This window comes from Scyliorhinus torazame, chromosome 1 (assembly GCF_047496885.1).
Source record: "Scyliorhinus torazame isolate Kashiwa2021f chromosome 1, sScyTor2.1, whole genome shotgun sequence".
Taxonomy (NCBI): Eukaryota; Metazoa; Chordata; class Chondrichthyes; order Carcharhiniformes; family Scyliorhinidae; genus Scyliorhinus; species Scyliorhinus torazame.
The window spans coordinates 156,761,133-156,789,110 of NC_092707.1; the positions used below are offsets into that span (position 1 = coordinate 156,761,133).

Sequence of the window (27,978 nt, forward strand, 5' to 3'; positions counted from 1 at the left end):
GCTGGAGAGAAATGAGCTGGTTTTCACTAGGAGCCTGACACTCTGACAAATTTTTGTAAAATTCTGCCGAGGGAGTGTGAGGCCATGAAAGAACTTTAAGCTCACACAAATATTTTAGTTGAGCTACCAGGAGCGGATATGCTGGCAAGCACAGGGTGGGAGGGAGGGGCAGTGATAGGCAAGCAAGTGTTGGTGTAAGATAAGAGACTCACAGCATATCTCTCCATGCGTTGAGGTTTATATTGAGTTTTTGATGGGACAGCAGGTCAGGAAGGCATTGAGGCTGACCACAGCACCAATGAATTTCTGGGTGGCAGATGAACTGAGGCAAGCAGTGCAGAGCAGAACTTTTAACTCTCGCCAGAGCTGGGAACAGAGGCTATCGGGAGCTAAAAATGTTGCTGCTGGTGATATGCTGGTTTCCCGGATCCATCCTGCCATCAAACCATTTCTCTGGAGACAGGATGGGGATGCTTGTTACAGGTTGTCACTTGAACCAGTTGAAGGTGTAGCACAATCAATCACTCACGAGGCGAGAAGAGATAAAGTCAATCGATGGCTTTATTACGCAGACTTGTTCCCCAGCAGCTCGGTTACAGAATGCGGCTGCTGGGAGAACCCGGGTTCTTATACTCCGTCTTACTGGGTGGAGCCAGCAGGCGGCAGATCCAATCCGGATCCAGTGTCTGTCAACCAATAGCCTCTCGGCATCACTGGGTACCGTACTACCCCTAATACATACCACCACAGAAGGCCTTTGGGATTTTCCAATGGGCTGATTTATTCTTTTTTAAAACGCATTTCATTCAAACTTGTAACAAAGTAGGCTACAGCAAATAAACACCCCGGGAAACATTCTTCCCAGCAATCAACTATACAGTTTGTACAAACACGGTCACAAACATCCCCCACCTTTTCTTGAACTCCCCTGCTGAGCCCCTTAACTCATACTTATCTTCTCTAACCGCAGGAAGTCGTATAGGTCACCCAACCAAGCTGCTACCCATGGTGGCGATGCCGACCGCCACTCCAGCAAAATTTGTTGCTGTGCAATCAGAGGCGAAGGCCATGACATCGCCCTTCCTCCTTTCCATGAGCTCCGGTTTCTCTGAAACCCCAAATATTGCCACCAAAGGGTCTGGGTCCACTCCCTCCTCCACTATCCTGGCTAAGACCGCGAACACTCCTGCCCAGAATCTTCCCAATTTTTCACAATCCCAAAACATCTGCGCATGATTCGCTGACCTCTCACACTCATTTGCTACCCCTTGAAAGAACCCACTCATTCTCGCACGCGTCATATGTACCCTGTGCACCACCTTGAACTGTATCATCCTTGCACAAGAGGAGGTCCCGTTTACCCTTCGCAGTGCCTCACTCCATACTCCCCAATTGATCTCCATTCCCAACTCCGCTTCCCATTTCTCCTTGATCGTCACCACCCGCTCGCCTCCCTGCTCCCCCAGCCACTTATATATTCCAATGGGCTGACAGGTACCAGCAGGCATTGGGGATAGTTCATCTGCCTAGCGGTTGTCTCCCAGTAGCAGAATGGGGAGGGGTAAACTCACCGGGCGAGATTAGAGGCCCTCTTTGTCATCGGGGGCTCAGCAGCAGCCATGGGTCACCCTGTGGAGGGGTTTCTCTTCACCCACAGTGGTGGCTTCACTGCTGAAATTACATCTTATAATTGAAAAAGAGGGAGGGTGCCTACATTTTGCGACATACTCTCCCTTAATTACCTTGAATGCCATCCAGCTACTGTTTTCAATTTGGAAGGCCCCATATGGCACTCTAGCTTTAAGACGCTACTCACTGAACTTAACTGGATGGCAAGTCTGTCTTCTGATCATCAAGTGGCCAATTTTGAGAAAAAGCACAGGTGGATTTCTGAGCTCGATTAGTGGGGTTCAAAACCAATAGGGGAAAATCCAGCCCACCGCCTCTGTAACGGAAAGGTTAATTAGACCCTGGCTGCAAACTCTAAATGTGCCATTAAAGAAGCCTTGGCATGTTGCTGCAGTGCATCTTGTAGATGATAGACACTACAGCCATGATGCATCAGAGGTGGAAGGAGTGAATGTTTATTGTGGAGGATGAAGTCCTTCTCAAAACACTACGGTCCCTGAGGTGTAGGTACACCCACAGTGCTGTTAGGGAGTGAATGCCAGGGGTTTGACCCAGCAACAGTGACGGAACGACGATATGTTTCCAAGCCAGGATTATGACTGTGTATCTAAGAATGTTGCTGTTCAAGGACAGTATGTTGATGAGGTGCCGGTTAAGGAACATTAATGGTTGGATTTGGAAGAAAATGGCTGAAATTCTCTGGTCGTCGGTGTTCTCTTTTCCCGCTGGCATCGCACCCCCGCCTTTGGGTTTCCCGGCGGTGTGGGGTGGCTTCAATGGGAAATCCCATTGACAAGCGATGGGAGTAGAGAATCCGGCACGCCACCGAGAAACATGCGGCTGGAGACCAGAGAATCCAGTCCATTGTAGCAGGGGGTTAGTGGCAATTTTAATTCCTTCTGGGTGGCAGCAATAGGATGGACTGAATAGCCTGCACCATTCATATTTATCTTTTGATTAAACATGCAAGGAAACAAAGTACATTGAGAGCTCTCTGTCCATATAATCTTGTCCATATGTCCTCTCCCATGTTACTCCAATGATTTAAAGATGGAATCATTTTATTTTACAGCAATGTTTGATATTTATGAGTGTTCCCGTTCATGCCAATTCTTAAGTTTGAATGGGTTGAGTTTAATAGTGGTTCCCTCTATGATTCTGTTGGTGGGCTTGTAATGCTGCTTGAGATGAAATGGGCTGCTCAGTTCCATTTTCAATGTCCGACTTTAAGCTTTTTGTTCCTGCATTTTTTTACAGGAATGTTTGAACAGGAAAAATTCTGGCTACAGCATACACCCACTTCCAGGAAACCGTCTCTATGGTACAGAAAAATCTGGCTTCCTAAACAAAAAGAGCGATGGGTAAGAATTGGGAAGAGACTCCGAGAGCACCAGGTCCTCGGCCTGAAAAACACTTGTTCCTTTTATCATCACAATTTACCCACGAAGCTGGGACTGCTCTCCTTTGAACAGAAAAGGGAGATCTGGTTGAGATTCTTGATATCGTGATGGGTTTAAATAAGGAGAAACTGGCAGGACGGTGCTGCAGTGGTTAGCATTGCTGCCTCACGGCACTGAGGTCCCAGGTTCGATCCCGGCTCTGGGTCACTGTCCGTGTGGAGTTTGCACATTCTCCCTGTGTTTGCGTGGGTTTCGCCCCCACACCCAAATGATGTGCAACTTAGGTGGATTGGGCATGCTAAATTGCCCCTTCAATGGAAAAAATGAGGAGAAACTATTTCCATAGACAGGGGGGGGGGTCAGTAACTAATGGATATATGTTTCAGAAAATTGGGCAAATGAGGCAGGATGAGGTGAGGAGAACTTATTGTTTTGAAGGCTGCAGGTTCCGGTGACCTGGAGTGCACTGCCTGAGAGGGTGGTGGAAGCAGATGCAAGACTAACTTTCAAAGGAGAATTGGCTTTTACAGGACTTTGGGGAAGGACCAACAGAATGGGACTAATTAAGCAGCCCTTGTAGAACTGAACACGCATGGTGAGCTGAATGGCCTGCTTCTTTGTTGCTGGGTTCTATGATCTTTGCGGCATTGCCTCTTAAACCCTTCACCAGAAAGACATCTAGTTGTCTCTTGAATCCACTCGAATGGTCAGTGAAGATACGACACCCTAACATATTCCACAACCCTCCCTGTCCCATTGAAAGGAGACAATTCCACCTGATTTCTCAGTTTCTAAAAGCTGTACTCTAGTATAGGAAATCGTTCACCATTTATGAACTGTATTCCTGGATGAATCCGGGCAATTTTGTTCATGCCAGTTGCTTCCCCTCCAGTAGTTCCGAATGCCAATCCTGTGATAGTAATTGTTTCTGGACCTGACTTGATAAAAATGAAAACTCTGTGGAAATGCCTGTGATGCCCGCTCCATGGCCCATCATATCTGCCGTACGACCCATCAGTTGTAAAGCTGTTGTTTCTGGTACAAATTCTGCTCTCTCTCTCACAAATTTCAGGATCCGGAGAGTGTGGCAGAAGAGGAAGTGTGGAGTTAAATATGGCTACCTCACAATATCGCACAGCACTGTAAGTAAACAGTAACATAAGTAAACCGTATAACATCAGATGGCGCAGTAAATAAAGCACTTATTTCTGAAGCTTTGCTTTTAGATTTTGCTATTGACACAGGCATTAAATGTTTAATGAGAATCCTCCCTCAAAACATGACACAAAAGGGTTCCTATATAAATTTAAATCAATAATAGTTTAAAGTTTTTTTTTGTGGCTCCGTTATACAAAATCTCAGAAGTAATGACTTGTGCTGCTCTCCCAAGATATTTATTGCAAGACATCCTTTTTCAGTGGTTTGCTGAGCCACCCACGTCAGGAATGCTCCAGGTTTGATCCACTGAGTGGGAGTGTTGGGATTGCTACATGCTTCTGCATCACTCCTACATTAAAGGGGAAAACAAGTCTGCCAGGGCCCCAATGCATTATTGATACTGAGGAATCCCACGGTGGGATATGTGTGTACACGTTGAATGGAGTCAGAATTGGGAATGGCTGTGATAGAATTGATGGTAGGATAATATGTGGAGACTTATTGTCAAAGCTTAGGCCATTCGGACATGGTTCAATCCACTGTCCTGTGGCATTTACCCATTGTGTTGATTTGTTGAGCTGTCTGGATTGGGGCAGGGCAGCGCCTTGAAATATTTAACCCCTTATGGTTTGGATTCTCCAGCTGCACGTTTCGCGGCAGTGGGATCCTGTTTTCCTGCCGCTTGCCAATGGGATTTTCCCTTGAAACCACCCCACGCCGCTGGGAAACCCGAAGGAGAGGGTGCGCTGCCAGCGGGAAAAACGAATCGCAACGGCTGGAGAATTCCTGCCTATGTATTTCCAAGATGTTTTGGGTAGCAGCCATTGTTTCAATATCCAATACTTTGCATTTTTAATGTCTCTTCCTTATCCAGTTACGAGGTTTGATGGGTGTCTGGATACAGACATGGGCATGATTTTAACGGGACAGAAACAAAGTCCACTTTTGGGCGCGCTTAGCGGAGTGTTGACCCGGCTATTTAATGGCACTTTGTCATTTGGTCTGGCCTTGCGGGGTATTCCCCGCCAAGGCTGCATTTGCATAATTTTCTGCACTGACCAGCTCAGCTCACCAGTGCAAGAAGATGGCACGCAGATTGGGGTGCCATTTTTAAATGCCACCCGATCTTTTGACTCCCCTCAGCTACCCCACTGCACCCGACTTACCCTTTACAGGGTTCACGAGCCCCCCCCCCCCCCACCTCTTAAGGCAAGGCGCCCCTGGAATTGATCCTTAACGCGGGCAACCTGGCACTCGGGCACACTGGAACTACCAGCCTGGCACGCTGGCAGTGCTGGGGTGCCAGGTGGCACTGCCAGGGTGTCCAGGTGGCAGTGCCAGAATATGGCGCGGACATATGTAATTGATCCTTAATGCTAATTTGTATATCACCGTGCGAGAGCGAGATCCAGATCGCGACATCCGGTGAAATTTCATTAAATTTCGAGAGGCGTTTTGAGCATCACGAATCTCGTGCTAGGCCTCTTGTGAGATCAACGGCCTTGTCATGTCACCAAGTTGGGTGCGGCAAAGCCACTAAATCATGCCTGATGTCTCTCTCTTCATACTCTCCTGAGGATGATTTGTTTGTTTCTCATCCCCACCCTGGAATGTGGCCTTGCAGTTTTAGTAAGTTTTCTCCATCTCAGTTGAATTTACATTTCCAGTCAGTTGAAGTTGAAAAATCAAAGGAATACATTCTCGTAACAACATGCCTGGGAAGAAGTACTGGCTTCTTCAACAATGGAAGAGATTTGAAATAAACATTTTGTGATTGGTTTTAAGTTATTGTTGTTTGTTCCGGTTCTGTATTTCTCACTTTATTGTGTAACTCCTTCTTCAGATCAACAGGCCTCCAGCCATGCTCAAGCTGCTGACCTGTCAGGTGAAACCAAATCCTGAAGAAAGAAAATGCTTTGATCTTATAACACGTAAGTGTGATTACTGCACCGCATGTTACACAGTAAAGAAATAACTTTCATTTGTGTAGCACCCTTTACGACTTGGGGATGTCCCAGTGAGCTTTACAGGCAATTTTAAAGTGTTGACTTATGAAGAAATGCAGCAGACAATTAATGCAGAGCAAGTTCCCACAAACAACAAGGAGATAAATCACTATTTAGTTGGTTGGGGAATAAATATTGGCCAAAGACACCAAGGGACGTTCCCCTGTGCCCCTTCAAATAGTGTTATAGGGTGCGATCTACCCAAACAGGAACAGAGTACCATAATGAGTGCGTTTAGCCGGGTGTTACCCAGCACTCGGAGCACCGAGAAATCCCACACTATTGAACAAGACACTGCACCCATTTGGGTAGATTTGGGCCCTCAGCGGGGAACTCCCCGATACCGCCAGCCTTAGTCCCATTTCCTGCACTGAGGAGCTCTGCTTGCTGGCACTCCTCAGTGCAGGAGGAGATCGGGATGCCATTTAAAAATGGTGTCCCGACCTCTTGAATCCCAAACTCCAACTCGCCCGCACAGGGCGTCCCTGGGCACAATCCCCGCCATGGGAAATATGCCAGCTTGGCACCTTAGCATTGCCAGCCTGGCACTGCTAAGGTGCCCAGGTCATATTGCCAGCTGACAGGGGCACTACCAGGCTCACAGTGCTGCCTGGCAGCAACAGTACTAGTGTGCCACCCTGCCCAGAACGCAAGAACCTGGGGGCCTCCAATCCCATGGGAGACCCCCACAGGTGCCGTTGCATCTGGTCCCCCATTTGTTTGCCTGAGGTTATATCCCAATGCCTTGGTTAGATCATGGGAGATCATGGACTATCTGTCTGACTCTAATGTGCAGTTTTGATAAAAAGTGATCTGCCCACAATGGGCGGGATTTACATCACAATGTTTTGCGAGATCGCGTTGGATCTTGCGAGGCGTGGAAAGCCGGGTAGATCCCAGAAAAGGGATCCCCGGCATCTACCGGCCATGTTGAACTGCCTTTCGGGGATAACTCATCCGGTAGATCGCACCCATACAATCTTTTACATGCACCTGAGAGGGTGGGTGAATATGTCATCTGAAAGACAGTGCGGCAAACTCTCGCATGTTGTGGCTTGGTGCTCAGATTTGTCGAGTTTTGCGCTGAAGCTGCTCCGCTGTCCTTTAACCCTTGACATCGTGTTTATTTTTGTATAGACAATCGAACCTACCACTTCCAAGCTGAGGATGAGCAAGAATGTCAAGCGTGAGTAAAAGGGTGGCTTTTGTATGACATTTTACACTGGTACCTATTGTCTCCTGTATTGCTGACCTGTCAGGTGAAACCAAATCCTGAAGAAAGAAAATGCTTTGATCTTATAACACGTAAGTGTGATTACTGCACCGCATGTTACACAGTAAAGAAATAACTTTCATTTGTGTAGCACCCTTTACGACTTGGGGATGTCCCAGTGAGCTTTACAGGCAATTTTAAAGTGTTGACTTATGAAGAAATGCAGCAGACAATTAATGCAGAGCAAGTTCCCACAAACAACAAGGAGATAAATCACTATTTAGTTGGTTGGGGAATAAATATTGGCCAAAGACACCAAGGAAAGTTCCCCTGTTCCCCTTCAAATAGTGTTATAGGGTGCGATCTACCCAAACAGGAACAGAGTACCATAATGAGTGCGTTTAGCCGGGTGTTACCCAGTACCAGGAGCATCGAGAAACCCCACACTATTGAACAAGACAGGTCTGGAGTTCTGCTACAGGAGGAAAAGGGCTCAAAGGCAGCCATTGCTAACATGGTGCGTTTCCATTTGCTGCCACTGAGTAGACTTGGCAGAACCCCAACACTGAATGATACTTTGTGATGCAATGGCCACATTTTCGGGCTTTATGCAGCAAGAAGCTGGGACATTTCTTATGAAGCTACAAAGTACTTACTGCACAGAACCGGTCCATTCAGTACAAAAATGTCATGCTGGTGTTTGTGCTTAACACAACCCTCCTCCTGCCTTATCTAACCCCATCCAGGCAGCCTGCTTGATCGACAAGAGACCCTTCACATTAAGCATTCACTCCCTCCACCACTTGCGTACAGTGGTAGCTTTGTGCACCATCTACAAGATGCATTGCAACAACTCACCATGGTTCCTCTGACAGCACCTTTCAAATATGCAACCTATACCACTTAGAATCACAGAATCCCCAAAGTGCAGGAGGAGGCCATTCGGCTCATCTAGTCTGTACCGACCCTCTGAAAGAGCACCTTACCTCGGCCCACAACCCGCCTTTTTTCCGTAGCCTTATCTAACCTGCCCACCTTTGGACTGTGGGAGGAAACTGGAGCACCTGGAGAAACCCCACGCAGACATGGGGAGAAAGTGCATACTCCACACAGACGGTCACCCAAGGTGGAAATAGAATCTGAGTCCCTGGTGCTGTAAGGCAGCAGTGCTAACCACTGTGCCATCGTGCCACCCCAAGAATAAGGTTAACAGACAAATAGGAGCACCATCCCTCCAAGCTCCCCTCCAAGTCACACCCCACCCTGACTTGGAAATGTATTATTGTTTCTTCATCATCACTAGGTCAATATCCAAGAACTGCCTACCTAACAGTACTGTGGGTGCACTAGCACCACAAGGACTAGCGGTTCACCACCACCTTCTCAAGGTCAATAGGCAATAAATATTGGCCTTGCCAATGACCCACAGCCTTCTGACTCAGGTAAGAGTGCTACCCACTTGAGCCACATCTGATACCAGTAGCATAATACGTCACATACAAAAGTTCTTCTTGTTTCTTGCCTGTATGTATGCACCTTAATTGAGGTCACAGCTGGATACAGATCTATTTAGTAGCTTGCTGGCACCCAGTTTCGATTGGCACTGAACTATATTCAGTAAAACTGTGCTCACAGGCGTGGCTTGTTGTGGTATTTGCAGAGGCTGAGCCAGTCTCAAATATTCATAGCCAGCACATTTGTTCTTGTGCTTTCAGATGGGTTTCTGTGTTACAAAACAGCAAAGAGGAGGCACTCAACAACGCCTTCAAAGGAGACATCAGCAATGGCAACAATGACACGGTCCAAGAACTGACCAAATCAATCATTGCTGAGGTCAAAAGTATGCCAGGAAATGAAGTATGCTGTGACTGTGGAGCAACAGGTAAATGACTCCTACTAGGAGCCTGTTTGTCTATTGACCTCCCCTGTTTTGGCATGGGGTATGGGGCCTGCATTAATGCAAGTGGCTACCACCCCCAGTGTCTGCTCTTGTGTAGGGATTTTTATTGGTGATTGGGGTTGACTGGGCATGCTTTGGAGGTTGAGCGGATTACTTTGATCAAAGTGTGAAAAATAAAGCTTGACTGCCGTGCTACTAATCCAGCTTGTGTTTAAAAGTCTGGATTTTGAGTACATTTTTTGATTCTAATTGCTGATTACCAAAATTTGAACTGTTTTGGAGGAATAAACCAAGAAACCTGCAGGACCCAAGTGCTGATTAGGCCCAATTTTCATGCAATAGTCAATGTGGGCTCTTTGTATCCATTTCCACTGAAGGTGTGGAGTTCTCTGGCTGGAACACACTGGCAGGTTTCAGGATGTTTCAGGGCCAAAGGCACCGAGAGATCTTTAATGTGTGTCTGAATCTTGGCTCAGTCTAGTGCCTCTATTATTGCAGTACTGCTGTGGAGCGCTAGTATCAGTTGAGCTCAAAGTCCAGGTGGAAGGCCGGACTTTGTCCTTGAGGCAAAAGTACTACCTCAGCCAAGCTTACAGAAATACATATGCTCACGCACACCTGAATGTGTTCCGACCAACAGTTAACCAAAACATAAACTCCTTCTCTGTATCCATCTTTCCCTAAAACGATAAGACCAGAAAGCTGAATGAAGGGGCAGCACGGTGGCACAGTGGTTAGCATTGCTGTCTCACCGCGCCGAGGACCCGGGTTCGATCCCGGCCCCAGGTCACTGTCCATGTGGAGTTTGCACATTCTCCCCGTGTCTGCGTGGGTCTCACCCCCACAACCCAAAGATGTACAATGTAGATGGATTGGCCACGCTAAATTGCCCCTTAATTGAAAAAAAGAATTGGGTACTTTAAATTTATACTAAAAAAAAGAAAACTAAATGAAATATGCAGAGTGTATTACTGGGAGTGTGGGAGGATGCGGACTGGTAGAAAACAGCCTTATACATAAAAGGTACAGACGCCTGGCTCATTCTACCTTATACCAAGGGATGTTCGCTCGTCACCCTTAAAAAAAAAAATTTAGAGTACACAATTCTTTTTTTCCAATTAAGTGGCAATTTAGCGTGGCCAATCCACCTTCCCCGCACATTTTTGGTTTTGTAGGGGTGAGATCTATGCAGACACAGGGAGAATGTGCAAACACGGACAGTGACCCGGGGGCGGGATCGAACCCGGGTCCTCGGCACCATGAGGCAGCCAGTTTTAAACTTCTCATCCTTGTTTTCCAATCCTTCATAGTTTCGCCCCTTTCCTATCTCTAAGCTCCTTCAGCCCTTGGAGATCTCTCCACTTCTGGCCCCTTGCACATTCCTGATTTTTAATTGTTCTGACAGTGGCGGCCTTGACCTCAGCTGCCTAGGTCCTAAGCTTTGACATACCTTCTCTACCTTTTGAGATGCTCCTTAATTATCTACCTTTCTGACCAATTCTTTGGACGCCTCTCCTAATATCTCCTTACATGGCTTGGTGTCAAATTTCCGATTGACAAATCCTATGAAGCACATTGGGACATTAAAAGTGCTATATATCTGCAAGTTATTGACTTTCTACCAGCTCCCATTAAGAATTAGCATTGACCATGTGTAGCGTATGTCATTTTAGGCGGGGTTGCTCCTCTGCTGATTTTAGGTGTTCGCTAGTTGAGTAGATGCTATCTCCACCAGGTATGTGAGACCCTCTTTCTTTTGATACATTGGTAATGCTTCAGAAGAACCATCAGAAATTCCAGTCTATGTTTCAGTTCTTGAACTGATGGCTGGGATGGTGCAGATAGAGCAAAGGCTTTAACCAGTGGTGTATCTTTGAGATACTCAACCACAGTTGGATCCCATGTTTGGAAGAGGTTTATCAGGTGGCAGCTGCGAACCTGAAGCTTTCTTGCATCGAAGGGTCAGTCAATTGTTTATGTAGACCACAGTTAGAAGATCCCCATAGGGGGAGTCTAACCACTGACATATAATGAAATTATCTTACTTAAGATTTAGGTGTTGCATTGCACTTGATCTTGGGCAAACTACACAATGCTACTGATCTCAGCTATTCGAGTTCGGGAAATAAATTACAGATACCTAAGAGGAGTTGGTGCTTTATGAAAGGACTCTTGTTGTTGCACTTGAATAACGGCTGCAATCGAGGGCAGCACGATGGCACAGTGGGTTAGCCCTCCTGCCTCACGGCGCCGAGGTCCCAGGTTCGATCCGAATCTGGGTCACCGTCCGTGTGGAGTCTCCCTGTGTTTGCGTGGGTTTCGCCCCCACAACCCAAAAATATGTGCAGGCTAGGTGGATTGGTCACGCTAATTTGCCCCTTAATTGGAAAAAAAATTATTGGGTACTCTAAATTTATTTAAAAATAAATAAATAATGGCTGCAATCTACCGGCCTTGTCACGCCCGACTCGGGACACGATGAGGTCGTTAAATCTCACGAGAGGCCGCACGCGAAATTTAACAACCTCATTACTCCTGGCGACAAGATCTGAATCCTACCCGCAATGGGCGGGATCCAGATTTGCATATTCAAGTATGCAGGTCAGGCTTGGAGACCACGTTTAGCACTGGTCTCCACCAACATAGATCAGACAGACCGGAACTTGAGCGGGTCACCCAGGCGATCTGGAGCCCTTGGATGGTTGGGCTCTGGGCAGGGTGGAAACCTAGTACCCCCGATGCCACCCAAGCATCATGGCATTGCCAGTCTGGCACCTGGGCAGTGCCACCTGGGTGCCACCCTGGCACTGCCAGGGTGCCCAGGTGGCACATTCAGACTGGCAGGGTCTCTTCCTGCACTGCCGAGCGGAGCTTGTTAGTACCGGAAAAGGGACTAAATGCAGACTTGGCAGGGCATTACTCACTGTGGCCCAGAAATGAAGCAGAGTCCCATTAATAGTAGTGTCGTTCTTGGCGCTACTAGCGCCGGGAAACACCCGGCTAAACGAGCCCGACAAGGGTCTTTGTTTCATTTTTATTAAATCACGCCCAACATCTTTAACATCACAAAATGTTCCAAGCGACTTCACAGGAGTGGAATCTGATAGAAGCTGATACCGAGCCATATAAAGAGATATTAGGAGGTGACCAAAGGGTTAGTCAAAGCAGGAGATTACACTGGAATGTCTTAAAGGAGAAGAGAACGAGGTGGAGAGGTTTATGGCGGAAAGTCCAGAACATGTGGCCTGGCAGCTGAAGGCACGGCTGCCAATGATACAGCAAGAGAAATTGGGGAGGTACAAGGGGCCGGAGTTGGAGGGATTTATTTTTATTCTTTCATGGGATGTGGGCTTCCCTGGCAAGACCACCATTGTTGTTCATCCATTGAACTGAGTGGCTTGCTGGACCATTACAGAGGGCAGGAAAGATTCAACCACATTACTGTGGAACTGGAGTCACATGTAGGCCACACTTGGAAAAAATGGCCGATTTCCTTCTCTAAATAGGTCTCAGAGGGAGGAGGTTACAGAGATGGGAAGACAGGAATCCATGTGTTGTAAACCCAATGGCTATGGCTGAACTGATCCAAGTGTCCCTGAGATTGGATGGATTTTCATTCCTGCTCTAGCATCTTTGATTGACTTCATTGGAGAATGGGGGAGCTGGGTGGAGCCAGGTTGGTATATTAGATGCAGCTGGTCCTTGTTGATGTAACACCTGATTGTATGTAGGGTGTTCTGTGTTGCAAATAAGTGTAAATAATCCCACTGATTTTGTTCTAGATCCTACTTGGCTCTCCACCAATCTGGGCATTGTCACCTGCATTGAATGTTCTGGGATTCATCGAGAGTTGGGTGTACACTATTCCAGGATACAGTCTCTCATGTTGGACGTACTGAGCACATCTGAACTCTTGGTACGTCAGATATTCTGCTCCCAGTCCCTCTGGTTGTCTCCTTTTTCTCCTCCTCTCCCTCAAGACATGTATCACACCTCCTGGATATCCCACAGCACGTGACAGACAATGAAGTACTTGTGCAGTATAGTCACCATTGTAACGCAGACAATGAAGCAGTCAAATTGTACACAGCAAGGTTTCACAGATAGCTGTGTGAGGGGGACCAAATAGTTTGTTCTTAGTGATGCTGATTGAGAGATAAATATGAGCAGGTTACTAGGGAGACGTCTCCTGTCCTTTTGAATAGTGACCTTGGGACTATTTTTCCCTCCACCTGTGATGTCTGATCCAAAAGACAGGGGGCGGACTCTCTGGCCTCCAAGACTCTTGTTTCTCGGTGGCAGGAGGTAGCACGCCATTCGCTGGCAGCAGGGTTCTCTGCTCCAGCCACTGTCAATGGTAACTCCCAACCTAAGCCACCCCTGGCCGCCGGGAAACCCGTGGACCAGAGATTCCTGCCGCCAATGAATGGCCAGAGTCTTCCAGCCAGCATTCCTGAAATATTGAGGGTGTGCTGTGCTGTCAGTGGAAGTATCGGCCTAGATTTTCTGCTCAAATATTTGGAGTGGGGTCACTCTCTGTGTGGACTTTGCACTTTCTCCCCGTGTCTGCGTGGGTTTCACTTCCACAACACAAAAGATGTGCAGGTTAGGTGGATTGGTCACGCTAAATTGGCCCTTAATTGGAAAAACAAATATCTGGAGTGGGACTTGGCCCCCATAATCTTCTGATTCAGACGCAATAATTCTATCAATTGAGTTTATGGCTGACACCTGAAATCCGAAAGTTCATTGAATCTTGTGGCAACATAGTGAAACCTGACCCTCATTACCTGATACTATTTTTTAATTTTTAGGTGAAGGACACATGATAATATTTTTGTTCCTCCCTCCCTGCCCTCCTCATCCAGCCTGGATGCCTTGGGATAAGTTACACTGCCCTAACTTAACATTAACTCATGACAGACTAAGATTCTGGAGGTTACCATTGACTATAAACTGAACTAGACTATCCATTTTTACTGCGAGTGCAATCTACCAGCCGCGTCCCGCCCAAACGGGGGAGTGCACGCTTAAGTGGCATTAGAACTCACTGAAATGTGCTGATGTCGAATCTAACCGGCTCCCGGAATCTACTGGCCTCTCCAGGGAGACCCACAGTCGGGCGCTGTTCATTACTGGCCCACACAAACATGGACCAGGTGGAACAGCACCTGGGAGGTCACCCAGGCCATTGGAGGCACCAGGGTGGTCAGGGACAGGGTAGGGTGGCACCCTGGCATTCCCCTGGCATTTGAGCACCGTGGCACTGCCAGGCTGGCACTACCAAGATTCCTGTGTGGCACTGGCAGGAGCACTGCCATGTTGGCAGTGCCTGGGTGCCGTGGTAGCACTGCCACGGGTCAAGGCTTGACGGTGACCATACCCATGAAAGGAGAGATGGGGGAGGGTATGAAGGCTGGGGAGGGGGATGAAGGGGGCTGGAAGGGGAGGGGCCGAAAGGGGGCATGGGAACACCAGAAAAGGGGTGCCCTCAGCAACCCTATAGAGGGGCATCCTAATTTGGGAGTGTGGGGTAATGCCCATTTGTGTGTGTGGGGGGGGGGGGGGGGGGGGGGGGGGGCGTGGAGAACTCTCCAGCTCACTGAGAGATTGGTGAACCCTTTCAAAATGGTGGCCCGATCTCTAAGGTGCCAGTCTGGCCAGTGAGTTCAGCTCCCCAGTGATGAAAAAAATTCTAAGTGTGGGCGAGCCCAGTGAGAAACTCCCCATAAAAGTGACTAAGTGTGGTTAGGTAGCGGTGGGGAACTCACTGACAGAGCCGAGGAGAAACTCCCAGCAAAACCCGCCTGGAATGACACTTTGAAACTTATCTGTTGCATCATGCCCTGTGGCTACCAGGGCAGGTCACAGGCTAGGAATGATGCAGAAAGTAACTCATCTCCTAACTCCTCCAAAGCCTGTCCACCACCTATAAGGCACAAGTCAGGAGTGTGATAAGAATGCTCTCCACTTGTCTGTTTGAGTGCAGCTCCAACAACACTCTAGAAGCTCGACACCGTCCAGGCCAAAGCAGTCCGCTTGATTGCTCCCTTTCCACAAATATTCAATCCCTCCACCACGGACGAGCAGTGGCAGCCGTGTGTACCATCTACAAGAAGCACTGCAGTAACTCACCAAGGTTCCTCAGTTACCATCTTCCAAATCCACAACCGCTACCATCTAGAAGGACAAGAGTAGCATGGGATAACCACCACCTGAAGGTTCCTGACCAACTCATTCACCACCCTGACTTGGAAACGTATCACTGTTCCTTCACTGTCGCTGGTCAAAAGCCTGGAACTTCCTTCCTCACAGCACTGTGGGTGTACCTACTCCTCGGGTACTTCAGCGGTTCAAGAAGGCAGCTCACCACCACCCTCTGAAGGGCAATAAATGTTGTCCTAGCCAGCGATGCCCACATCCCGTGAATGAATTTTAAAAATTAAAACCCGATTCCTATCTGCCTACTCTGACTCAGCAGCGAGTCACTCGGGAGCATTTCAGATGAATATCGACACTTTCCACCTCCCCATTGCTCTGCTCCTGCCTTGAGATTTGGTTGAGACCTGTGCCCGTTCTCGTGCCAAGGATTCACATTGGCTGCTGGGCATGGCCACTCTGTCCAAGCCTTCTGACGTGGGTAATGTCCAACTTGTTAAATCACCCCCTCCCTCAACTACCATTAATCATGTTGATACTCAACAGTAAATACCATGGCACAAGGACAGGACTGTCAAAGAGTCAAGGAACTCGAAACGTTAACTCGGGTTCTCTCCTGATAGATGCTGGCAGACCTGCTGGAATTTTCTGGCATCCTCTGTTCTTGTTTCAGATTCCAGCATCCGCAGCATTTTACTTATTTTAGTAAATATCATGGACTATTCAGCTCTGAGGGGCATCGCATGTTCATCCAAAACACGCACACCTGCTAAAGAGCAGAAGTAAGAAAGCCCCTACCACCTGTCTCTCTTTCCTCACCACCACCTCATGACCTTTAGGCCAATTGCCATTATTCTACACCAGTTCTGATCAGCTAACTCAGCACCGACACACATTCTGGGATCTTCTGGTCGTTCTGGTCGCCGCATTATAGGAAGGATGTGGAAAGGGTGCAGAGGAGATTTACCAGGATGTTGCCTGGTATGGAGGGAAGATCTTATGAGGAAAGGCTGAGGGACTTGATTTCATTAGAGAGAAGAAGGTTAAGAGGTGATTTAATGGAGACATCCAAGATGATCAGAGGATTAGATAGGATGGACAGTGAGAGCCTTTTTCCTCGGATAGTGATGGCTAGCACGAGGGGACATAGCTTTAAATTGATGGGAGATAGATATAGGACAGATGTCAGAGGTAGGTTCTTTACTCAGAGAGTAGTAAGGGCGTGGAATGCCCTGCCTGCAACAGTAGTCCAAAGATGTGCAGGTTAGGTGGATTGGCCATGATAAATTGCCCTTAGTGTCCAAAATTGCCCTTAGTGTTGGGTGGGGTTACTGGGTTATGGGGATAGGGTGGAGGTGTGGACCTTGGGTAGGGTTCTCTTTCCAAGAGCCGGTGCAGACTCGATGGGCCAAATGGCCTCCTTCTGCACTGTAAATTCTGGATGATAATGGAATAGTGTAGATGGGCTTTAGATTGGTTTCACAGGTCGGCGCAACATCGAGGGCCGAAGGGCCTGTACTGCGCTGTAATGTTCTATGTTCTAATCTGTTGGCTTTATCAGACTGACTCCCTTCAGGTTTAAATGCCTGTCCTTTTGTGATTCTTTGCCCATTGCAAGGGAGCTTTCCACAACAAAGATTTGCAATAACCTTATTCCAGAGGGCTGAAAGAATGTTTCTGTGTTTGAACAGACAAAGAATGCTTCTTATTTCTCTTATCATGGAAGATCTGCTCTGGAAAGGCTATTTGTGCTGTGTTTTGGAAACTAAATGCTGCCAAGGTGATGTTTTGCTGCAGAGTGTTGGCTCTGCGCCCATTTGACTAATTCACTGAAATCCTTGAGCAGTAATGAAAACTGCATATGACTATGTCTGTATGCTCCAGGACTCTCATGGGTGGCATACACCTATGGTTCTGGTGGCGCAATGTGGGTGGATGGAATGGGGTGGCATGGTGTGTGGTTGCTGATGGCAAGCTGTGTGTATATGGCTCTGGGGTGGCACTGCATCATGGTGACAGCGAGGAAACTAATCTATTGATCTGCTAACGTGCTGTGCGTTCCACATATGTTGTTAACCCAGTGCTGTCTTGCTTTGTGCAGCTTGCTGATAATATTGGAAACACGAGGCTGAATGAGATTTTTGAGGCGAATTTGCCAGCTCAGTGTGGGGTAAAGCCCTGTCCAACCAGTGACATGTAAGTATCACACTCCGCCCAGTGTTGTGAAATGAGAGTTAAGGTTTGCAAATAATGGACTGGATTTTAATGGGGACTGTGGTCCATGCAACCCCCCCCCCACCCTTCTCAAACCCCCCCCCCCCCCCCCCCCCCCCCCGCACGCACACACACACCAGCTACAAAAATTGCCAGATGGGGCCAGAGCTATTTAACATTCAATTGGTCAATAATAGACTAGAGGTGGGATTCTCTCTCTCTCTCTCTCTCTCTCTCTCTCTCTCTCTCTCTCTCTCTCCCCCCCCCCCCCCCCCCCCTCCCCTTCCAAGGATTGGGGCATACCCACCTCAGAACTGGAGGACAATCGCAGGCTGACAGCTTTCCAGTACCAGCGTTGCCAGCTGTGGCCCACTGCTGGTACTGCACTTGGGGCTTGAAGAGACGAGCCACATTGAATCACGACTTTGTAAGTATTTGGGTGTCTCACCGGCTGCCACCGGGTACCATGTGGGGCACCAGCGACTAGCGCTTGAGAGGGAACATTGCGGGGGTGGTGGGAATTTGGGTACATTGTGGGCTAGGGCTTTCTGAAGGGCTCGGGGAACCTGTTGCAGTGCCTCTGCCCCCCCACCCCGCCCCCGCACACATCAGCAACGCACCAGGACACCGACTGGGCTGCGTATTTGGCGTAGGCCTCTTTTACTGACGGTTGAATCCTGGCGGTGATTGGATGAGGCCCTTAAGTGTGTATTTATTGTCCACATAAGGGTGTCGAATGGCCTACTGGCAGACAGGTTGTCTGATACCTCAAACACCACTGGTGGCAAGAGGCTGAAGGGTAGGTGGTGTGCAGAGCACCCACTAGATTTTACAGTCCTCTATCTCTCTCTCTCTCTCTCTCTCTCCGCCCCCCCCCCCCTCCCCCGCACCTTCAAACCCACCAGCGGAGGAGCCTAAAACCGAGCCCAATATTGTAACCAGCAAATACTGTAAATGAAAAGACCAAGAAATGGAAGTCAAAGGGCTCTACATCAGTCCTGTATGTAGTTAGTATATAGTTAATATATAGGCCGTCATGGAATTAGTGTGCATGCCACAGGGTAAAGCATCTGGCAAGTAACCAAAACCACATTTACAGTTTTTCTGCATTATCATTAATGTCACATTAAGTACATTCTTTCTCATCTTGGAGCCCAGCACCAACTGTAAAGTGCCTTTGGCTGTTTTTGCTGTGTAATTTACTGTAAATTTGTTTTCATAAAATTAGAGTGAAAATTCCCGAATCTGACAGAGGCTCCTTTTGGAACGTGGGGATTGGAGGCCGTCAGCCCTTCATGCCTGCTCCGCCATTTAATGAGATCTTGGTTGAACTGCATATCAACTCTATTTACCCGGGGCAGCACGGTGGCGCATTGCTGCCTACGGAGCTGCGGATCTGGGTTCAAATCCCGGTCCTGGGTCACTGTCCGTGTGGAGTTTGCACTTTCTCCTCGTGTCTGCGTGTGTTTCACCCCCACAACCCAAAGATGTGCTGGTTAGGTGGATTGGCCACGCTAAATTACCCCTTAATTGGAAAAAATAATTGGGTACTCTAAATTTATTTTTTAAAACTCCTTATTTAAACCACCCTGACTGCTTAAAACTTGGTACCTCAAGCAAAAAAAAATCTTATCCACATCCATCTTGAGAGCTCTAATTTGTCCTCTGGCATCTTTTGGGGTTAGAGTTTCAGATTTCCACAACCCTGTGTGTGGGGAGAAAGTGTCACCTGATAGATCTTTTATTTTTTTATTTTAAAAATCTATATATTTATTAAAGTTTTTTAACACAATTTTTCTCCCTTACAAAACAATAACCCCCCCACCTCGTAACAAAAAAAAAACGAGAAATCGCGCAGAGCAAGATATATAAATGGCAAAATGATATGTACACTGGCCCTCACCCATACGTGCCAGTTTCCCCAACCCTTCATGTTATCTCTTGCTCATCCACCCTCCCAGGCAGTCCCCCCCCCCCCCCCCCCCCCCCCCCCCCCCCCCCCAAGGTTGCTGCTGCTGCTGACCGACCTTCCCCTAACGCTCCGCGAGATAGTCTAGGAGCGGTTGCCACCGCCTGTAGAACCCCTGCGCAGACCCTCTCAAGGCGAACTTAATCCTCTCCAACTTTATGAACCCAGCCATATCATTTATCCAGGCCTCCAGGCTGGGGGGCTTCGCCTCCTTCCACATTAGCAAGATCCTTCGCTGGGCTACTAGGGACGCAAAGGCCAGAATGCGGCCTCTTTCGCCTCCTGCACTCCCGGTTCGTCCACTACTCCAAATATTGCTAGCCCCCAGCTTGGCTTGACCCGGACTTTCACCACCTGAGATATTGCTCCTGCCACTCCTCTCCAGAACCCCTCCAGTGCCGGGCATGACCAAAACATATGGACATGGTTCGCCGGGCTCCCTGAGCACCTTCCACATCTGTCCTCTACCCCAAAGAACCTACTCAACCTCACCCCCGTCAAGTGCGCTCTGTGGACCACCTTAAATTGTATCAGGCTGAGCCTGGCACACGAGGAGGAGGAATTAACCCTACCTAGGGCATCAGCCCACAGACCTTCCTCGATCTCCTCCCACAGCTCCTCCTCCCATTTACCCTTCAACTCTTCTACCAGCGCTTCCCCCTCTTCTTTCAACTCCTGGTGTATTTCCGACACCTTGCCCTCCCCGACCCATACACCCGAGATCACCCTATCTTGAACTTCTTGTGCCGGGAGCAACGGGAACTCCCTCACCTGTCGCCTCACAAAAGCCCTCACCTGCATATATCTAAAGGCATTTCCCGGGGGTAACTCGAACTTCTCCTCCAGTGCCCCTAGGCTCGCAAACATCCCGTCGATGAACAGGTCCCCCATTCTTCCAATCCCCGCCCGATGCCAGCTCTGGAACCCCCCATCCATCTTCCCCGGGACAAACCGGTGGTTACCCCTGATCGGGGACCACACCGATGCTCCCATTGCACTGGCCCCAGATCCTTAGCGTTGCCGCCACCACCGGGCTCGTGGTATACTTTGTCGGCGAGAGCGGCAGCAGTGCCATCACCAATGCCCCCAGGCTCGTTCCTTTACAGGACGCCATCTCCATCCTCTTCCATGCCGCCCCCTCTCCCTCCATAACCCACTTGCGGATCATCGCCACATTTGCTGCCCAGTAGTAGCTCCCCAGGTTTGGCAGCGCCAACCCTCCTCGGTCCCTACTGCGTTCCAGGAACCCTCTCCTTACTCTCGGGGTCTTATTCGCCCACACAAACCCCATAATACTCCTGCCTACTCTCTTAAAAATGGCCACGATGGGAAAGCACTGAAACACAAACAGAAACCTCGGAAGGACCACCATTTTGACCGACTGCACTCTACCCGCCAGCGAGAGCGGTAACAAGTCCCATCTTTTGAAATCCTCCTCCATTTGCTCCACCAACCTCGTCAGATTCAGTTTATGTAGGGTCCCCCAACTCCTGGCTATCTGGATCCCCAGATACCGAAAGCTCCCATCCGCCCTCCTCAGCGGTAGGTCCCCTATCCCTGTTTCTTGGTTCCCCGCCTGTAATACAAAGAGCTCACTCTTCCCTACATTGAGCTTATAGCCCGAAAACTCCCCAAACTCCCTTAGAGTCTGCATGACCTCCACCATCCCCTCCATTGGATCCGCCACGTACAGCAACATGTCATCCGCATATTGCGACACCCGATGCTCTTCTCCCCCTCGGACCACCCCCCTCCATTTATTAGACTCCCTCAATGACATGGCCAATGGTTCGATCGCCAATGCGAACAACGGGGGACAGGGGGCACCCCTGCCTCGTCCCTCGGTACAGTCGAAAGTACTCCGACCTCCGCCGGTTCATCACTACACTCGCCATCGGGGCTCTGTAAAGGAGCTTAACCCAATTGATAAACCCTACCCCGAACCCAAACCTACGCAGCACCTCCCAGAGGTACTCCCACTCTACTCGGTCAAAGGCCTTCTCCGCGTCCATAGCTGTCACTATCTCCGCCTCGCCCTCCTCCGATGGCATCATTATCACGTTTAAGAGCGCCGCACATTGGTGTTTAGTTGCCTGCCCTTAGTTGTCTGGTCTTCGTGGATTACCCCCGGGACACAGTCCTCGATCCTCGTGGCCAGCCCTTTTGCCAGCAACTTTGAATCCACATTGAGGAGCGAGATCGGCCTGTACGATCCACATTGCAGTGGGTCCTTGTCCCGCTTTAGGATCAAAGAAATTGTCGCTTCCGACATTGTCGGGGGCAGGGTCCCCTCCTCTCTTGCCTCATTAAAGGCCCTCACCAGTAGCGGGGCCAACAGGTCTGCGTACTTCCTGTAGAACTCCACCGGGAATCCGTCCGGTCCCGGGGCCTTCCCAGCCTGCATGCTCCCCAAACCCTTGCTCAGCTCCTCCAACCCAATTGGTGCCCCCAAACCAGCCACCTCTTGCTCCTCCACCCTCGGGAATCTCAGCTGATCTAGGAATCGTCTCAACCCCTCTTCCCCCGCTGGGGGCTGGGATCTGTACAGCTCTTCATAAAAGGCCTTGAATACCTCGTTTATTTTCGTCGCACTCCGAACCGTGGCTCCCCTTCCATCTTTGACTCCCCCTATTTCCCTCGCTGCCATCCTCTTACGGAGCTGGTGTGCCAGCATCCGACTAGCCTCTTCCCCATACTCGTAGGTCGCCCCCTGCGCTTTCCTCCACTGTGCCTCCGCCTTCCCTGTGGTCAACAGGTCAAACTCCGTCTGGAGCCGTCGTCTTTCCCCAAGTAATCTTTCCTCCGGGGCCTCTGCGTATCTCCTGTCCACTCTCAAAATCTCCCCCACTAACCTCTCCCTTTCCATACCCTCTGACTTCTCCCTATGAGCCCTAATGGAAATTAGCTCTCCCCTGATCACCGCCTTCAACGCCTCCCATACCACCCCCACCCGCACCTCCTCGTTGTCGTTGGCCTCCAAGTACCTTTCGATACACCCCCTCACCTTCCCACACACCACTTTGTCCGCCAGCAGTCCCACATCCAGCCGCCACAACGGGCGTTGGTCCCTCTCCTCTCCCAGCTCCAGTTCCACGCAGTGCGGGGCATGGTCCGAAACGGCTATAGCCAAATACTCCGTCCCCTCCACCCTCGGGATGAGCGCCCTACCCAGAACAAAGAAATCTATCCGGGAGTAGGCTTTGTGTACAGGGGAGAAGAAAGAAAATGTCCTGGCCTGCGGCCTTGCAAACCGCCATGGGTCCACTCCCCCCATCTACGTACCTTGGCCGCCGCCGGCCTCTTTCCAGTCCTTGATTTGGAGCGGTCCAGTGCTGGATCCAACACTGTATTGAAATCCCCTCCCATTATCAGGCCTCCTAACTCCAGGTCCGGAATGCGCCCCAACATGCGCTTCATGAATCCTGCATCATCCCAGTTCGAGGCGCATACGTTTACCAACACCACCCACGTCCCTTGCAGCCTACCGCTCACCATTACATAGCGCCCTCCATTGTCCGCTACAATAGTCTTGGCCTCAAATGACACCCGCTTTCCCACTAATATTGCCACCCCTCTATTCTTCGCGTCCAGTCCCGAATGGAATACCTGTCCTACCCATCCCTTTCTTAGCCTGACCTGGTCCGCCACCTTCAGGTGTGTCTCTTGGAGCATGGCCACGTCCGCCTTCAGTCCCTTTAAGTGCGCAAACACTCGAGCCCTCTTCACCGGCCCATTCAGGCCCCTCACATTCCACGTTATCAGCCGGATTGGAGGGGCTCTCACCCCCCCCCCCCCACGCCCCGCCGACTAGCCATCTCTTTTTCTGGGCCAGTCCCGTGTCCACGCCTCCCTCACCCTCCAGTCCCCCAGAGGGGGGACCCCCGTCCCGACCACCTCTTCTGTGTCCCATTCTCTTTCGGCCAGTGCAGCAGCAACCCTTTCTCCCCCCCCCCTTCCCCCCCTCCTCCCCGCTAGACCCCTGTCTAGCTTTTTTGCTCCCCCCTTGTCACTCCCGTAAGTCAGCTGACGCCTGCTGACCCCGGCTTCCCCCGCCGTCCCATTGACCTCCCCGCGTGGGAGTCTCCCAATCCATATGCATTCCTTCATTCCCCTTCCCGCCTTTCCAAAGCCCGCTCCGCCCCCTCTGGCGCAGCTCCTGTCACGGCCTTGTCTCTCTCCCCCAGCCCATGTAACATTTCCTGCGTGTGATTGACCCCCTATACACAACAACCATCACACATCACACCCCAAAACATCCCCCCCACCCTCACAAACCCTCAGTTAGAGTCCAACTTTTCGGCTTGTACAAAGGTCCTCGCCCTTCAGGCGTTTCGAAGTAATAGTGTTGGCCCTTGTATGTGACCCACAGTCGCGCTGGCTGCAGCATTCCGAATTTCACTTCTTTCCGGTACAACGCCGCTTTGGCCCGGTTGAAACCCGCTCTCCGCTTTGCAACCTCCGTGCTCCAGTCCGGGTATATTCGGATCTCTGCATTGTCCCACTTACTGCTCCGCTCCTTCTTGGCACATCTCAGGACCCACTCTCTGTCCGTGAACCGGTGGAACCTCACCACCATCGCCCTTGGCGGCTCATTTGCCTGGGGCTTCTTCGCCAGCACCCGATGTGCCCCATCCAACTCCAGCGGCCTCGAAGGGGCCTTCGTGCCCATCATCGCCTCGAGCATCGTGCTCGCGTATGCCCCGGCATCAGCCCCCTCCATCCCTCAGGGAGACCCAGGATTCGCAGATTCTTTCTCCTCGACCTGTTCTCCAGGTCTTCGAGTCTTCCCGCCCACCTCGTGTGTAGCGCCTCGTTCTGCTCCACTCTCACGAGCTCATCCTCGTTCTGACTGACTCTTTTCTGTACCTCCTGGATTTTAGCTTCGTGGGCCTTCTGGGTGATCCCGAGTCCTTCAATTGCCGAAAGCATAGGCGCCAGCATCTCCTCGCGCTGCTCCTCGAAGCAGCGCTTGATGAACTCCTGCAGCTCCCCTTTGTCCCTGGCCGCCGCCATTTTGTTTTCTTCCCCTCGCTTCTCCCGTTGCTCCAGTGCCGCTCCTTTGGCCGTTACACTTCTGGTCCGTTTCATAGAAGTTGGAGGGGGACCTCTCTCTTCCCTTCCCCACGGGCTGCGTCAAAAAAAAAAAGAAGTTCCGTTGGGGCTCCTCTAACGAGCCCGAAAGTCCGTGGTAGCGGGAGCTGCCGAATCGTGCGGCTTAGCTCCGCATAGCCGCAACCGGAAGTCGAGAGGGAATCCTTTTGGCAGTGTTTGCTTCACCAGTCTGCCCCAAAAAGTCTATGGAAACTCCTGAAAAAGGTCTGGGAGTCCGTTCCAGACGGGAGCTGCCGAATGCGCGACCTACTCCTCCATGGCCCCCACCGGAAGCCTCGTCCCTGCTTCTTCAATGGCCTTGGTAGATCTTTTCACAGATGTTCCCTCTGCTGCTAGAATTCACCTTTGATAGAGTCAAGTCAGATTGCAGCTTTAAGCTTGCCCTTCCCCCACCTGCATGCTGGAAGAGGCCCTCGTCTACTGCTGCAGCCAAATCTTTTACTGTTTCTGCCGGGTCTGGTAGCCAAAAGACATAACATTCCTGGGGGACACTGTCAGGGGAATGCTGCAGTCTTCTTCCCACACCGGAAAATGTCAAACAAATGCCGTGGGGGCCCTGCTGTAAAGAGCCCAAAAGTCCGTTCCAAGCGGGAGCTACCGAATATGCGACCTAGCTCTGCATAGCCGCACCCGGAAGTCACCTGATAGATCTTTTATAACATCACCATTCCTGCGACCCAAGTCTGTTAACATTTCAAACACCTTGATCAAATCACCCCCTTAACCTTCTATACTTGAGGGAATCTAATCAAAGTTAATTGAGCGAGACATCACAGAATCATGGAGCAGTACAACGCAGAAAGACGCCACTCGGCCCATTGTGTCTGCTCTTTTGGAAAAGCAATCCCGATAGTCCCACTCCCCTGCTCGTTCCCCAAAAGCCTCCATTTGTTTTCTCCGTCAGTTCACCATTTGACAGCCAAATCTGTTTCCACATGTCTAGCTGGCAGTTCATTCCAAATCCTAACCACTTAATTAAAAAAAAATTTAGAGTACCCAATCATTTGTTTTTTCCAATTACGGGGCAATTTAGCGTGGCCAATCCATCTACCCTGCACATCTTTGGGTTGTGGGGGTGAAACCCACGCAGACTGGGGGGGGGGGGGGGGAATGCGCAAACTCCACATGACAGTGACCCGGGACGAATGCGGGTCCTCAGCGCCATAGAGAGCAGTGCTAACCACTGCGCCACTGAGCCGCCCAAAATAAAAAGTTTATCCTCTTGTCGCCTCTGGTTCTTCAGCCAATCACCTTTAAATCTGCGACCACCGGTTATTTTTCCTTCAGCTTTTGGTAACTTGTTCTTTATTTAACCTATCCTAAACCCTTCACGATCTATCAAATCTCCACGCTTTCTCTGTGCAAGGATGGAAAATCCCCAGCATCTCCAATTTATTCCCAAAACTGTGATCCCTCATTCTTTATTCTGGTAAATCTCCCTGCTCCCTCTCCATAGCCATCATGTCCTTCCTAAAGTGAGGTGCCCAGAGTTGGACACAATACTCCAGCCGGGGCTGAACTAATGTTTTATACAGATTTACCATCATTTCCTGGCTTTTGTGCTTTCTGCTCCAGGGTTTCTTATGTTTAATTTGTTAACTTTGTTAACCTGTTCTACCGCCATTAACGATGTGTGCACAATGCCCACTCTCAGGGTTTACCTGTTCTTGAATCCCCTCCCCATCACCATTTTTAATATTGTACCATTATCAATGGCGGGCAACCCGTGGGTGGCCTGTGGGTCACATGTGCCCCAACACGTTTCTGAGTGCGGCCCACGAGACATTTTGTTGACCATTTGCCATGCACAGGATTGCCAGATTCCACTAGTTTCTGTCTTCGTCGTTTTTTTCCTACCGGTTTGACTAAAGTGATAAGCACACAAAGTATGGGCAAGTGAAGTGAGATGGACATTGATTGAGAGCCATGCTTTCCCTCTGTGCCCAATCAAAGTGAAAATATTTATTTTGCTTTTACCATTTGAAGTCGATGCAATATATGAATGATTAAATATTTTCTACAACTCGATATGAAGTATTTGGTGTGCATTAAATGTATTCAATCTTACTGATGGGGTCATGGTTGGTAAACATGTCTGTGATGAACGGTTATTGTACTACTGTTCACCCTTATCATCATGTAAGGTGATGTCCCCTTTAAGACCGGGCTTGGAACCCTGGGGGACTCCACCTCCGGCTCTGCCCACCTGGGAGTTGTATATAAGGTGCCGCCTGCAAAGCACCCGTCTCGGCACCAGGCTAGTTCTTAGCTTATTAAAGCCTTCTTTAACGTTTTACTCTCTAGCGTCGTTATTGAGGGTCCTACAATGTAATAAGCTAACCTACATCAGGATGGACGCAGGCCTAAAACCAGAGAAGCTCAATCTGGAAGCACGGACACCGGAGGCAAAGGAAATTTTAAAATACTGGCTCCGATGCTTCGAGGCCATGCAAGCTGCGCCTACTCCACGCCCGGGTGAGTCATGAGAATCTCCGCCACGCTCGAAAAGGCGGCTACCTACGAAGAGGCGGTCGAGATATTACGCAAGCGGTTTGTCAAACCCATCAACGAGATACTTACCCGGCATCTGCTCTCTACCTGCCGGCAGGGCTCGGAGGAAACGTGAGACGAATTCGTAGAAAGACTCACCGCGCTCGCCAGGAACTGTAATCATCAGGATGTGATGGGGGAAATCCATATGAACTTGCACATCAGAGACACTTTTGTGTCCGGCATCCGCTCGACCTACATCTGGCAGCGACTACTCGAAAACGGGGCAAAAGACCTCCAGGACATGCTAACGCTCGCCACCTCGCTGCAAGTGGACCGACATAATTTAGGCGCGTACCCTGCGAGGCGCCCTCGGACTTCCCCAGACTCGGCCACGTTACGGGCCTGCACCGCGCGGTGACCCGCCCAGACCGGGGGCACACCGTGCTATTTCTGTGGTCAGGGCCAGCACCCATGCCCACGCTGCCCAGCCCGCTCCGCCATCTGCAGCGACTACGGGAAGAAGGGGCATTTTGTGAGGGTCTGCCTGGCCAGGCCCAAGGGCCAGAAACACAAAGAATAGCAGGCCCGAAAATCAGGCTCACAGACACACAGGCTGCGCATCTATCCGACACGCCCCTTTCTGACGCATCATCTGCCTTGTGCGAATCATGGGGGCGGCCATCTTGGCGGCGGCCATCTTCTCGACCCGATACGTGCGACCGATG

At 49.9% G+C, this 27,978-nt stretch overlaps 1 protein-coding gene across 3 annotated transcripts in view; it reads left to right on the forward strand.

The window, feature by feature from the left end:
• Nucleotides 1–27,978, forward strand: part of LOC140415467 (arf-GAP with SH3 domain, ANK repeat and PH domain-containing protein 2-like) — a 197,478-nt gene that overhangs the window by 115,292 nt on the left and 54,208 nt on the right. For all 3 annotated transcript variants that reach the window (XM_072501057.1, XM_072501059.1, XM_072501058.1), the window contains 7 exons: nt 2,887–2,990; nt 4,102–4,171; nt 6,031–6,118; nt 7,331–7,379; nt 9,122–9,288; nt 13,089–13,222; nt 17,567–17,661. In XM_072501057.1, the coding sequence (XP_072357158.1) occupies nt 2,887–2,990; nt 4,102–4,171; nt 6,031–6,118; nt 7,331–7,379; nt 9,122–9,288; nt 13,089–13,222; nt 17,567–17,661 (707 nt within the window). The remainder of the gene's footprint in view (nt 1–2,886; nt 2,991–4,101; nt 4,172–6,030; nt 6,119–7,330; nt 7,380–9,121; nt 9,289–13,088; nt 13,223–17,566; nt 17,662–27,978) is intronic.